The sequence below is a fragment of the Capsicum annuum genome, chromosome 4 (assembly GCF_002878395.1).
Source record: "Capsicum annuum cultivar UCD-10X-F1 chromosome 4, UCD10Xv1.1, whole genome shotgun sequence".
Taxonomy (NCBI): Eukaryota; Viridiplantae; Streptophyta; class Magnoliopsida; order Solanales; family Solanaceae; genus Capsicum; species Capsicum annuum.
In genome coordinates this window covers 159930343-159945175 of record NC_061114.1, presented here as the reverse complement: position 1 = coordinate 159945175, position 14833 = coordinate 159930343, and the positions used below count along the sequence as shown (strand labels likewise).

General features: G+C 32.7%; 1 protein-coding gene across 1 annotated transcript in view; it reads right to left on the bottom strand.

Moving 5' to 3' along the window:
- LOC107867778 (beta-galactosidase 16) overlaps positions 1 to 12486 on the bottom strand; it is a 44089-nt gene extending 31603 nt beyond the window's left edge. The window contains exon 1 of the mRNA XM_016714181.2: positions 11931 to 12486. Coding sequence (XP_016569667.2) covers positions 11931 to 12098 — 168 coding nt within the window. The 5' untranslated portion in view covers positions 12099 to 12486. The remainder of the gene's footprint in view (positions 1 to 11930) is intronic.
- Between the last annotated feature and the right edge of the window lie 2347 nt (positions 12487 to 14833).

Here is a 14833-nt window from a genome sequence, read left to right as displayed (position 1 = left end):
AAACCGTTATAACTGTTCCTGCCCTAAAGATCCTCTATATGATCTTTTCTTTTTCTAACAAGATAAAAACAAGAGGAAAACAAATACAGTAAGAAAGGAGATTGGTTCATAAATACAGAATTGAAATTAATGACAATACCAAAATGAGAGCATTTAGTTGGTGATTCAAGCTTTGTCTCTAAGAGATTCAAAGTAGACTTGGGGTGATCCTTTCGGAAGCAAAATCAATTTTCAGTGCGAATCTAAGGTACACAGTTTATTATTATTTTGCTCCAAATTTCTTAACAATGGCATCAGAGACTAGATTGAATTACCCTGTTTTTAATGGTACTTCTCTAGTTCAGTGTGCATAAACTCTTGAAAAGATCTAAAATTAACATGCTTGCTAGAAAGTGTTCATAACCGGATGTAAATTGAATATAGAAATTGAATTTTCAGCCTTCTAATCTGGAACCAGATGCGCTGAAATTGTGATTTTAGATCCGATTGTTAATCATTTTTTTTTCATTTTTTTTTGGAGAAGATGACAGAATAGAGAAATATAGTGTACTGCTTTGTACTTTGCTTACTTATGCGGATCTGCGGAATAGAACGACGATGGAGACTCCTATTCAATTTAGGACTCCAAGGCCCTCTACTGCAGACATCCACATTCATTGCTTTGTGCTTTGCCCTAAAATATTTTTTGTTAATTGTTTTATAGTATTAATGTTAGTGTAGTACAAGAACTACTAATTTTAGTACATATATATACACATACACACACACACATACACTCCCTCCATTTAAAAAAGAATGACCTATTTTCCTCTTTAGTCCGTTTAAAAAAGAACGATCCCTTTCCCTTTTTAGCAACTTTTTAATTTTAACTTTCCACGTGACATGTTTAAGACCACAAGATTGAAGGGCATATTGATACATTTGACATATCTTTAATTTAATACCATAAAATTCAAAAGTCTTATTTATTTTCTTAAACTCCGTGTCAAGTCAAATTAGGTCATTCTTTTTGAAACGGATGGAGTATATATATATATATATATATATAATAAAGGGTATAAAGTGATGCACAATTCTCTTTCTTCTTTTAAATAATATTAAAAAAATAATTGCTTTAAGAAAAGATTTTTGAGAATCATTTTATGTAAAAAGTTATGCCTTTTAATTTTATTAAATGAGTGTATAACATAGACTTGATATAATTCTAGTCTAAATAGTTCCTAAATTATTCATAAACAAATTATTTCAGACATGGCTGATTAGGGACAAACTCAAGTCACTCCAAGTGGGAGTTCAGGATGTCGAGAAAAGAAATAAAATGGAAGAACACGTCGTCGAAGGGCATGTTTTCAAGGTCGTGGGATCATACGAAATGGTGTCCCCAGGGCGACATAAAATCTGTTTTGAAATGGGAAGGCTATACGAAGGGAAAGACAGAAGAAATTTATAGAGTTCAAGTCTTTTAAGATGTCACCTAACATTACTGTTGCTGGTTTTATACATCTGTTTGAAATAAAATGTGTAGAACTGAAAAATTATATAGAAATCTCAGATCGAAAAGCATTAGCAATTTTTGCAAATTCTCTCTGTAGATTATGGGGTGAGAAATTAATTGATGTTACCATGAGATTTGGCCTAGCGAGCCTTTTTGGGTGTACATAAGTCGTCTAGAATATTTGTGGAATGACTTTTATCTTTAGATTAACTTGTAACATGAAGTTATTTATTAACTTTATATTATATATATACATATATTAAGTCTTTTTTTAATCTCTTTTTATATGCATTTTATTCAGTTATTTGAGTTCAAAATGACTTAATTGAAAGCTATCATTCTAATACACATTAAGAAATTAATTTCTAATTTTGGTCGAATGTTTAGTTCGTAGAAGATGATCGGATTCTTAAGTGTCCTTTCGATTATACACTAAACATGAAACCTTTACGTGAAATGATTTTCTTAAATGTGTAACTTGCATGCACAATTGATAAAATACTTGTGTGATTATCTTTTAATAATAGACATGGATCAAAATACATAATTGTTAACTTGAACAAAAAAGAAAAACTAAACAGAGACAACTATGACATTTGGAGTCGTAAAATATGGTATGTACTGGAAGAGCAAAATGCTCTTGAAGGTATTAACCATGTATTATGTCTACCAGAAGAGGAAAATACTGCACAATACAGAAGAGACCTTGAAGCTTATAAGGCTTGGAAAAAGACTGATTCCACTGTACGTGAAATCATTGCAAATTCTATGGTTGATGACCTCATACATGAGTGTGAGGAATTTCCTACTGGAAATTCCATCTGGGCATACTTATGAGGAATATATAGGGGTAATTCAATCACCCACCTCAGACAACTGACTATCAAGTTTGGCACTTACAAGAAACGTCATGATCAGAACATCCAATAACACCTTAGGTTGATGTCTAATATAATAGCTTAGCTCAAAAGTGCTGGTCATGTTCTCTCAGATGAGCAGCAGGTTCAGGCAGTGATCTGATCTCTTCCCAATAGTTGAAAACACTTAAAGGTCAACTTAACCCACAATGAAAGCATCAAAACTTTTTCTGATGTTTGCCCGTCATGTTGAACTTGAAGATGAATGGATTGGTGCTGCTAAAACTACTTCTAATGCTTTTATGGCAGAATCAAGTGGTAAGAACTCTTCAGGATTCAAGTTTAAGAAAAAGTGAAAAAAGAACGGGAAGGGTAAAGAGACTGAAGAAGGACCCTCCAAGAAAAAGAATAATACAAATTTTAAGAAGGGAAAAAAGTTTTTCAAGAAGAAAGACAAGAGCAAGATGAAGTGCTACAACTGCCAAATTCTGGGGTATTTTGCTCGTGAATGCCATGAGGAGAAAAAGTTAGCATTTCTAAATGCATTTCTAAGTGCTACATGTGTTTCTAGCACTGCTTTATTAATTGAATCTTATGTGGATCGTAGACTCAGGATCCACCAACCATGTGAGTCAAGATCGAGAAGCATTTTTGGAGTTCTATCAGATTTTACCTGGATGAAGGTGGATCTATGTAAGAAATAATGCAAGACTTGAAGTCAAAGGGATTGAATCTTGCAAAGTAGTTTGCATGGAGGCCGGTCTTTAATGTCATGACGTCCTATATGCTCCAAAAATTCGACCAAACTTAGTAGCTGTGTCCGTTCTTTTAGATGTTGGTTTTCATTTATTTTTTAGTTGTAATTGTGTAAGAATTACTCTAGCTAATGTTTTTTTATGATTTTGGACATCGTTATGATCGCTTTATTATTTTAGATTGTAATCCTTCAACTTATGGCTATTATGTTAACTGTTGTGTAATGTCATGTTATTCAAGTAATAATGATGTTGATATACTTACATGGCATGTTAGATTGAGTCACATAGGGCAAGATCGAATGAATAGATTGGCAAAGAAAAGACATCTCAATTCTTTCTCCAAAATTAAAATGCCAACTTGTGAAAATTATCTTGCCGAAAAGATTACACATAAACTACTTAGGAAGGATAAAAGAGCCGAATTCCCATTGCAATTAATCCATTCTGATATCTGTGGTCCAATGAATGTGAGGGCAAGGACTGATGCTTCATATTTTATTACATTTATTGACAATTTCACGCATTTTGATTATGTCTATTTGATATCTCATAAATCTGAAGCACTTGAATGCTTTAAAAGATATATGAATGAAGTTGAGAATCAATTAGACAAAAGTATACAGGCATTAAGAATCGATAGAGGTCATGAATATTTGTCAAAACAGTTTGAAGAACTATGTATAAAAATGGCATTATCAAACAATTAACTACTCCTTATACAACTCAATAAAATGGTGTAGCCAAAAAAAGAAGTAGAACATTATTGGATATGACAAGGTCTATGATGGCACAGACAAATTTACCAATCTCTTTTTGGGGAGATGCATTATTAACTGCGGCCTATATATTGAACAAAGTGTCTTCTAAAATAGTATTTTCTACTCCTTATGAACCACAGACTGATAATAAACCAAAATTTAATGATCTATGACCTTGGAGTTGTGCTGCATATATTAAAGATTGTTTTGGTAAGTTTAGAAAACTAAGTTCAAAAGGAAAGAAATATATCTTTATAAGATACTTAGAACACTCCAAAGGATATGTGTTAGTACTACTGAAATTGAATCACGAGATATCATATTCTTGGAACTTTTCAAAAAGGGGTAAAATAAAGAAAAATGAGCCTCTTTATGAAATATTGAATTCAGATAATCAAATAATATCACCAGACATGCTTGATAATCTAATAGAACAAGAAATAATTCTTGGTCCAAGTAGGAGTTGTGAATTCCAAAATCCTATTGAGAAATCTGAACTTCAATTACGAAAGAGTACTAAAAAAGGTGTGCCTAAGAGATCTTATGAGATTAGGATTATGTCTTCCTGGTATCTCCCACAGAATTGGATGAACCTAATTTTGTGACAGAGGCTTTATCGAGTCCTGAAAAAGATGAATGGATAAAAGCGATGAAAGAAGAATTAGAGTCCATGAAAACCAATAACGTCTGGGATCTAGTTGACCTTCCTTCTGGGCATAAAGCTATTAGAAACAAATGGATTCTCAAAGTTAAACGTACATCAGATGGGTCAATAGAAAGACACAAAACATGATTGATGGCAAAAGGTTTTACTCAAGAAGCTGGAATAGATTATGAGAGAACTTTTTCACCACTTGTGAAATTTACCTCATTTCGCTTATTTTTGGCTATAGTTGCACATTTAGATTTAGAATCACACCAAATGAACGTGAAGACCACTTTTATCAATGGAGAAATAAATAAGGAAATCTACATGGAATAATGTAACATCCTGAATTCGGTACGCGAAACGCTACACGATGCTTATGTCCTCAAAGGACCATAAGCTAACCCATGACTGATATCTATAACTGGGCACTGAATAATATACTGTAAATATACAAAATATAATGTGTAAGGCCAAAAGGTTCAAAACTGAACTAATACTGAATAAAAATAATATCTGTAATGGGGTATAACAATACCCAAAACTGAAATAAACTGTCTGAAATATGCTGTACTCTGAAATCCTCAAAGCTTTCTAAAATCTGTGGAGTTGATGGGATATGTACCCAACTAACTCCGAACTACTGAAAGAATAAAGTAATAAAATAATCATGCTACCCTCGAATGATGAGGACTCACTGCTAGTCTAGCTGCTGAACGTCTAATCTACTAAGGATGCTCGGAAGCTCGTGCTTCTAAACCTATGGTATAAAACACCATAGCGCAAATATGTCAGTATGATTGAATGTACTGGTATGCAAGTGAGGTAAGCTGAATGTAAAGGGTTCAAATGCAAGAACAATACTAACTGACTGTATACATGAATGTGAGAATACATGCATGAATGTATCCGGGATAGAGTTCGGAATGAGACTATCCGGGAGAAGGTTGGTGTGACTTCAGTGGAGTGTAAGATGCGGGAAGCACGATTGAGATGGTTCGGACACGTGAAGAGGAGGGGCATGGATGCCCCGGTCCGTAGGTGTGAGAGGCTAGCGTTGGATGATTTTAGGCGGGGTAGGGGTAGGCCGAAGAAGTACTGGGGTGAGGTGATTAGGCGGGACATGGAACAGTTACAGCTCACCGAGGACATGACCCTAGATAGGAAGGTCTGGAAGACGCGAATTACGGCAGAAGAGTAGGGCCAGATTGGGTCGCTAGTGTAGGGAATTACTTGGTGGGGGTTTTTATTTTTTATTTTTTATTCCCGTTATGATTTCGTATTCAGTGTTCCATGCTTATTACGAATCTGTGTGCTTTCCTCTGCTTTCCTCTGTTTTATATTCCTTATGGGTGCCGTATTTATGTTATGTCATCTGCTTCTGTGCTTTACTATGTGTTTGTGTGATATCTTGTGCCTTGAGCAGGGGGTCTTTCGGAAACAGCCTTTCTACTTCATCAGAGGTAGAGGTATGGACTGCGTACATCTTACCTCCCCCAGACCCCACTAAGTGGGAATACACTGGGTTTGTTGTTGTTGTTGTTGTTGATAACTGAGTATACTGATATTGAAAAACTATCTGAGTTCTTTACTGGATTGGGTAACTGTATCTGACAGTCCTGAATCTAAAAAACTAGCTGAGTTCTAGACTAAGCTAGATGACTGTATCTGATAGTCCTGATTCTGATGGAACCAGCTAAGTTTCGTACTGAGATGAGCAACTGTATCTGAAAGTCCTGATATCTGTAAAACTGAACTGAGTTCTATTACTGAGACTAAATTTAAAACTAAGACTGTAAGAGGTAATCATCTAATCGACATGCCCCGAATCTGAACTGGTGAGGTCTAACCTGTAAACCCAGTTAGAAGGGTATCAGCATCATGCCACGGTTAAAGATAAGTTGTGAGTAAACCCTCTCCGACGGGGATCTATTCCGTCAACCCCTCCTGTAAGAAAAACTCAAATAAAATGTATAGTCCCTAGACTCATAGGGGTACATCTCAACCTACGCTGGTGATGTAGTTATGAAACGTAGGGATTGCTACTAAGGATCACACCCTCTACTGGCTGACAGTGTGTGTCCTCATCCCTGGGTTCACTTGGTGCTGAATCCTACGCCCAACTGAATATACAAAGAAATGATTTCCTAGTTCATACTAGGCTGGACTGATCTATTATTGATTTTACTGATTAATTATGTTGAACTGAGTTCACTAGATTTCTGTTGACTGACAGAATATTACTGAATTCTACTAATTGACAGATGCTACCGAGGTCTGCTAACTGATTAAGTTTACTAAGGTCTGAACTGAATACTACTGAGATATGATGACTGACTGAGATTCCTGAGATTTCTGAGATTACTGAATGGGACTGGACTGATACTGAGTTTACTGAGTTTTTCTGAGTTACATAACTGACTAAACTCTACTGATCATGGCTTGACTGAGAGTATCGTGAAAACATGACACTGGCCCTAGGCACACAGCTAAATTATTGGGTATTTAATACCCCCAGGATTCCATAGCATAAAAGTAAAGACACAAGCTTGAAAGCATAACAATGGCTATATATATATCCATAATTCATTGACTAAGACATTTTATCAAATACTTTACATGCACTAACTTGTACATGAATGGGGATTTCATAATAACATGCTATGAAGGCACTATTTTCTTCACATAGACATTTTATCAAACACATGGGGAGCATGCTTTGGTTATACAATAATCAACAAATCAAATTATTATGGCTACATAATTCAAGTGGCAAATTGAAGGGTTTATCAAGAATACCATGTAAATCAACACACACTAAGATCAATTCTTTAAACTAATAGTCTATAACATGGATCAAAATCCGACAATAACATGAATATGAATTCCAATTCAAATAAATCATGAACATTCTTAAATATACAATCTTTGAATTGAAAAGGGATTCTCGAGCTTCATGGGTGAAAGGGACCCATGAATTAAAACTTAACATACCTTGATTGTGAGTTTCTTGAAGTTCTTGGAGGAATTCTTGAGATTTTCTTTTGAAACTTGGGGATAGGGTTTTTGCCTCTTGAGGGAGAATGATTTTGTTCTTGAGAGAAAATGAGGAAAAGTGATACAATAGGGTTTTTAGGGCATAATTTCGAGGTTAAAGGTTGATCTGGGTCATGGAAAAAGACCCCATTACCCTTAAAATTTTTTTATTTTTCATCACTGAAAACCCAATTTGGGCACCTGGTGCGACGCAACACTATCACATCATGCCACTAAAAATTACCAACTGGGAACTGGGCTGATAGCGCAACGTGGTGAAATCGCGTTGCAATACTGGATGGGGACCTGGAATCTTACCGTGACGTGGTGTTATCGCACTGAGACACTGGAAATTGACAACTCTGGATTTAAGCCTTGGCATGACGTGCCATAATCCCGGAGGCCCACTAAATTTTGACGATTGTCATTTTGGCATGATCCGCGATGCGTTGATGGCTCAGTTGGCACACTGTCTTACTAAAATGGCTCTAACTCTTCGCCCGGGTGTTAGATTTGGGCGAATTTAACACCGATAGAAAGCTTATTCAATTTTCCACATAATAAAAAGTCAAAATATTAAAAATTCCATATGTACAAAAGTGTATTCATCTTCATAGAAAGTCTTTAACATTTTTGGGATGATTTTACAATATCTCCCCATTGGAAACATTCATCCTCGAATAAGACTTAATAAAATGGGAGAAATAATAAGTTGTAGTACATACTGAACCTGAGCAACTAGGACATAAGTACATGCCTGACATGACTAATAAACTGAATGTATCATACTGGACATGCATATCTGATGCATGAATACATGACTGAACTGACACATGACTGCATGACTGAATATGCAATGGTAATTGATACCAGGTTGGTAATGGAAATTCCTAATACCAAGTTTCTAATAAAAATCTGAGCATGAAACTGAATAAGTTCAAGGAAGACTATTTCCTTAAACTGAAAATGCTAAGGAGCCTGAGACTAATTACTAAATATGCATGAGCGGAAACATGAGAACGTAACTGAGTCTAGAACGTGATACATGCACTGAATATCATGATCTAAACTGAGTACCTTGAATATATGGCTTATAGTAGAGATCGGAGTCTAAGGGTCAACTCATGAGCACCCCTTAACCTAAACTAGGTTCATCATGAGAAAAGAGTGGCATGTTTATGTCATAAAAGTTTTGGGGAATTATAGTGTATCTCCCCCTTGGGGCACTATGCCCCTTGTAGAATGCTGGATTGACTTTTCTGAGCTATGAGAAAAACTGAGGTGATGCACAAGGCACCTATGAACTAAATCGTGACTAAATATCAGAGATCTGAAACTAAGACATGATGCATGAACTGGGCTGAACACGCAACTACCTGGTTAGTCCATCTTAGAATGATCACATTCATGAGACTCTAAATAGTGCAACTGGATGGAAAGATGGAAACCATGCCGTCCGAACTTGTTCGCCTGACTGCTAAACTGAACTACTGGCTCTGTGGACTAACTTATGCTGAAAACTTATACTTGACTGGAGCATTTCTATAACACTCTTTCTATAGAGTTCTAATGACTGTAGAGAGAAAGTGAATCCTGGCCTAGTCTGAGTAGGATATCTGAATAGGAGATCGCTACATGACTGTAGAGAGAAAGCATTGATAGCTCAGGTGGCACACTGTCTTACTAAAATGGCTCTAACTCTTCTCCCAGGTGTCGGATTTGGGCAAATTTAATATCGATGGAAAACTTATTCAATTTTTCACACAACAAAAAGTCAAAATCTTGAAAATTCCATATGTACGAAAATGTATCATATTCATAGCAAGTCTTTAATATTTTTGGGATGATTTTAAACTAGGTAGAAGTACAGGGTATTACAAACAACCTGTAGGTTTTGTTGTTAAAGGAAAGAAAAGAAAGTTTGTGAATTAAATAGATCAATGTACAGCCTTAAGTAGTCTTCAAAGTAGTGGTACCTGAGATTTCATAAGAAAGTGATTTCATTTGATTTCACCATGATCGATGAAGACCATTGCATCTATGTGAAAAAATCTAATGAAATGTTTGTGATTCTTTCGCTTTACGTGGATGATATTTTATTAGCTGGAAATAATTTGGAGTATATAAAAATTGTTAAGTCATGGCTTTCAAAGTTATTTGACATGAAAGATATAAGTGAAGCAAACTATATATTGGGTGTTAAAATTCAAAGAGACCGTTCCAAGAAAAATTTGAGTCTATCTCAAGAAACATAATAATAAAAATTTTGAAATATTTTCGAATGAATAATTGTAAATCCATTGATACTCCTATAGCAAGAGGTGAAACTTTAAGCCTTGAAATGTGTTTAAAGACTGAAAAGGAAAAAGAAGACATGTCTCGAGTACCATATTCAAGTGTAGTTGGGAGTTTGATGTACGCTATGATGTGTACTCGACCAAACATTTGTTATGTTGTAGGTCTGATTAGTAGGTATCAATCTAATCCTGGAAGAGATCATTGGAAAGCAGTGAAGAGAATTTTTCGATACTTGAAGGGAACTGCTGATTATTCGCTATGCTATAGTGGATCAGATTTATCCATAAGAGGTTCTAGAGATGTTGATTGGGTAGGTGACTGATATGATAGAAAATCAACTTTCGATTATGCCTTCTTGCTAAATGGTGGTGCAATTTCATGGAAAAGCAAGAAACATACTTGCACAGTCCTATCGACTATGGAATTTGAATTTGTGGCTTGTGCAGCTGGCTCAGGTCATGTCCACCATGTGCAAAGTGAGAGATGTTGGATTACGGGTCATGGATCACCCATGTAGACCGACCCGATCCTTTTCTTAGTCAGAAAAATAAGATTAACACTATAGAGATTCAATGCAGACTTGAAGTGATCCTTTCGGAAGCAAAATCAATTTTCGCTGTGAATTTAAGGTACACAATTTATTATTATTTTACTCCGAATTTCTTAACATAAAGTAAATTTCTTAATATAAATATAAAGTTTGAATTAAAATTAAATTAGTGAATTTAGCCCTCATGTTTTTCATGGTTTTTCCCTCTCTTCTTTTCCTCGTGATTATTTTATTGAACATATTCGGGCTGAGGCAGTTCACCCTATATATAATTAGTTCTTTTGGCTGATGATGTCAACATATAGTATTTTTAAATTTTATATTCGATCAAAAAATTGAAAAAAGGGGTATTTGTTTTGTAATTCTACCAACAGTGAAAATGAAGAAATTGGAAAAAATTGTGATGAAAGTTGGTGATGTTTTGAGATTAATTATAAACCAAAGAAAATCTTTGTTGTTTTCTTTGGAGTAAATAGCCCTTAATTATTGAGTCTCTCTGTTAGTCATGTATGTTTGACATGTTTGTTTGTCACACTTAGTCCAACATAAGATATACGTCATCCATTAATTTTTACTTATCAAAAATGATGATTGAAATGATTATTTTATTACATTACTTTTATTAATTCTTGATATTTAATATTAGGCTTTGAAAAATGATTTACAGAATAAATAACTAATCAAAGGATAAAATTAAATGAAAAAAATAATTATTTTTGCTTCATATGTTAAAAATGAAAAAAATATTTTTAAAATAGATATAGAGTCCTTAATGATTGAGTCGCTTTCGAAAAGTTCCTAATTATGTTTGATTGTTACATTTTACAAACGGATTCATCCAAGTTAAAGATATTCAAATATCGAGTCCTTAATTATTGAGTCTCTTCTGTTTTAAAAAACTATTAATTAGTTATGTATGTTTGTTATATTTACTAACTGATTCCTCCAACAAGTCTAAATACTTTCTCAACTATACTCAACAATTTATATAAACAAGAAATTATTTATTGTAATTTTCTACTATGTTTTTTTAATTCTAATTTTTTTAAAAACTAGTAGGACGCTGGTATAATTCAACAAATTTAAATGCAATTAGATACACCCTCTGACTGAGATGAGAGTTACAGTTTTTGTCATTACGAGTCAATTAAATTATATGACTTAACTAATTACAGTTTTAGTTATACGTATTTTATATACATATTAAACTAAATTGATAATATCATATAGAAACTGAAGCACAGGAATTGCAGATCTACATTCGTATTAATTTTGAGTTTGATTGAATTCAATAATTTTAAGTCATGTATGAGTAAATACTATTTAGAACTCGATAAATAGTCCCGTACTTTAATCCAGAATCCATAAACATAGAATTTTGAATCCATTTCGGAGTAAACAACTCTTATGTATTATGGATGAGGGGATGAATGCACAGATATACATTCATGAATAAAAATATCACTACTAAAACAAAAAGAAATTAAGTAAACAACAAAATTCAACGTGAATTAAAAGAGAGAAAGACATACATCAGGGGTGCTTCTTGGATAATGAATAGAGCCAGAAAATAACATCTTCCTTTCCCCATCTATTATCAACGACCTTCCATCGTATGTCACGTTTGCGCCACCGGCAACCACCACCATCCCCACCAATAGTGCCACCGCTACCGACCAGTTCCGCCATAGCAACTGCATTCTCACTTCCCCTTAAATTATCTCACTTACATTCAAAGAAACAAAAACTTCATAATTTATTCAATATTCTTGGAAGCAAAGAGTAGTAAGAGCGAGACATATTATACTGATAAGGCAAGTTATATAGGAGGAAGATGTTCTTAAGTATTAAGCAAATCATGCAAGAAATCTTGTCTTCAAGTGTGACACTAGTAATAAATGGTTAACTTGTTCACACTTTGTAAAATGAAATTATTCGTAAATTTTGTGACAAAAGGAAGTTAATTGATACTCTTTTTGGAATAAATTTAAATTGAAAAAGTAATTATCATATATAGAATAAAAGCTTCAATAAGAATCTAATATAGTTTTTCTCTAAGATTGAGTGGGGAGAAGGAGATGAGTGAAACAAAGAATGAGAATCAATTGGATTATGGACGGCAAAGGAAGTTATAATTAAATTAAATGTGAGCTAAAAAAAGGGTGGACGGGTATTTCAGTGTGATGAGTTAAACAAGGGAAATATTTTCAGTGACCTAACCCCAAACGTCATGGCCACTTCATGATGGACAATATTTATTCCAAGACTTACGAAGTTAAAAAATAAATAAAGAACACAAATTTTGTGCTTTTAAATTAAAGATATTTCAAGAATTAAAATGCTTTTTAATCTTATATTTTTAAACATGACAATTGAAATTAAAAATTTACTATAAAAAGAATGAGCTTTTTTTTTTTTTTTTTGAAACGAACTAAAAAAGAAGAAAGATCAAATAAATTGAAATGGAGAAAATATTTTTTTTTGTGTTCGTTTTTGTCGTTAAAGAATTTTTTGACAGAATACACGAATAATTCTTAAGATTATAAGTAAATTTTATTTAAACGTTCAAATTATTAACATATTTTAATTGCTGAACACATGAGTCTTACTCATTTCTTAGATCGACATGTGAAATTATTGTGCAAATAGATAGCAATTATGAGACACATTCAGGTTTTGCTTCTATGTTGAACAATGAAGCGCATTTCATCTAAAATTTTAAGCTTATAGATTGAAAAAGAAATACTTTTATTAATTTATATTAATTTTGACTATACTTTTCGTGTTCTTTTAGTGCAACAAGGTTTACACTTGTTGCAAATAGTTTAATGCAAATTTACAAATTGAGATGTTTTGAAAACTTATTACTTTACTACTATATATAAATACTATTTATATATAATATATAGTTACTACTATTAATAAGAGTAAAGAAGCAGACAGCTCTTTGTCAACATGCCTGCTTCTTCACCTGCACCAGGTAGGTGAATAGTAGGCAGCTGGCGGTTGTCATGTCTGCTTTCAGCTGTCTGCTTACTTCGTAATTTTATTATATTATTCCTAATTAATTATTATATGTCATTTACGTATTAAAAAATTAATAATATTTGATAAAAAAATAAAATATACATTTATGACATGTCTGTTTCAGCTGTTTTAACTGTAATTTTACTATATCAGCCTTAACTAATTATTATAAATCCGCTAAGTATTAAAAAATTAATAATATTTAATTAAAAAAATAAAATAGACATAAAATGATAAATTGACTTTTGACGTTTAAAATTAATTTGACATCTTATATGAGTCCAAAAAAATATTATAAATTACAATAACTAATGGCTTAAAAAATCTAAAAATATATTAAAAATATAATTAATTGTCTAAATTTTAATTTAATTATTTTATTTAACTTGCTATATATTTAAAAATTGTGTAAAAAATTATTATAAATTACAATAATTAATAATTTATTTTATACAAATTGGGATAGAGAGATATTACTTTAAAATTATGTAGAAAGTCGTATAAAATCATAATATAATTAACAACTTAAATATCAAAAACAATAAAACAGATTTGATTGACTTTCTCCAATATTTCATTAATGTCATATAAATTGGGACAAAAAGAGTAGCATATGATATCTAAGAATTATGTAAAAGTACTATAAATCAATAACTGATAACGTAAAATATTTAAAAATATCCAAAAAAGATTTATTGACTTTTCAAATTTTATCTATACCATATAAATTGAGACAAAAAAGTAACATATATTAGGCCTGTGCTGGCACGAGCTCCGATATCTAGTGTTATAATATGGAGGGTTTCCTTTGTAAGGTATTGATAATATACAGATGTCAACAAAGCTAGCAACATGCATGAACAGAATTTGAGTTTTGATACGTTACAAAAAAAAAAAAAAAAAAAAGAAATTTGCATTTTAAGCTTAGGGGGAGATGGCAGTTGGAAGATCAACTAAATTATCGCCAACGTATGAATCTTTCATTTCTTGCCGTAGTTGTTACGAGGACTCCCAATTAGGGTATTTTTTTTTTTCTTTTTGCTATCTTATGAGGACTCCCAATTAGGGTATTATTATTTTTGGTTTTTTTATGATCAAGAATATTTTTTGAGCTAATCTTTGTCAATCACAATTCTCAAATTTTGAAGATGATAGATCCATCATTTTACTTTTTTCACTAATTACTTCATGATCCTCTCTATCTTAGTTGTCCATATTGCTACAAAGAGTTATTTCAAATATTCTATCCTTTTCGTTTTACTTTGCCCCTTACTAAAAATAGTTTTGTTTTAATTTACTTATAATTTTATTTTCACCCTTAATATTAAATAGCTATATAAAGTAATAATACTAATTATAACAATAATGGTAATAATAATCAAATTTAGAGCTCCAAAATATTATTAAT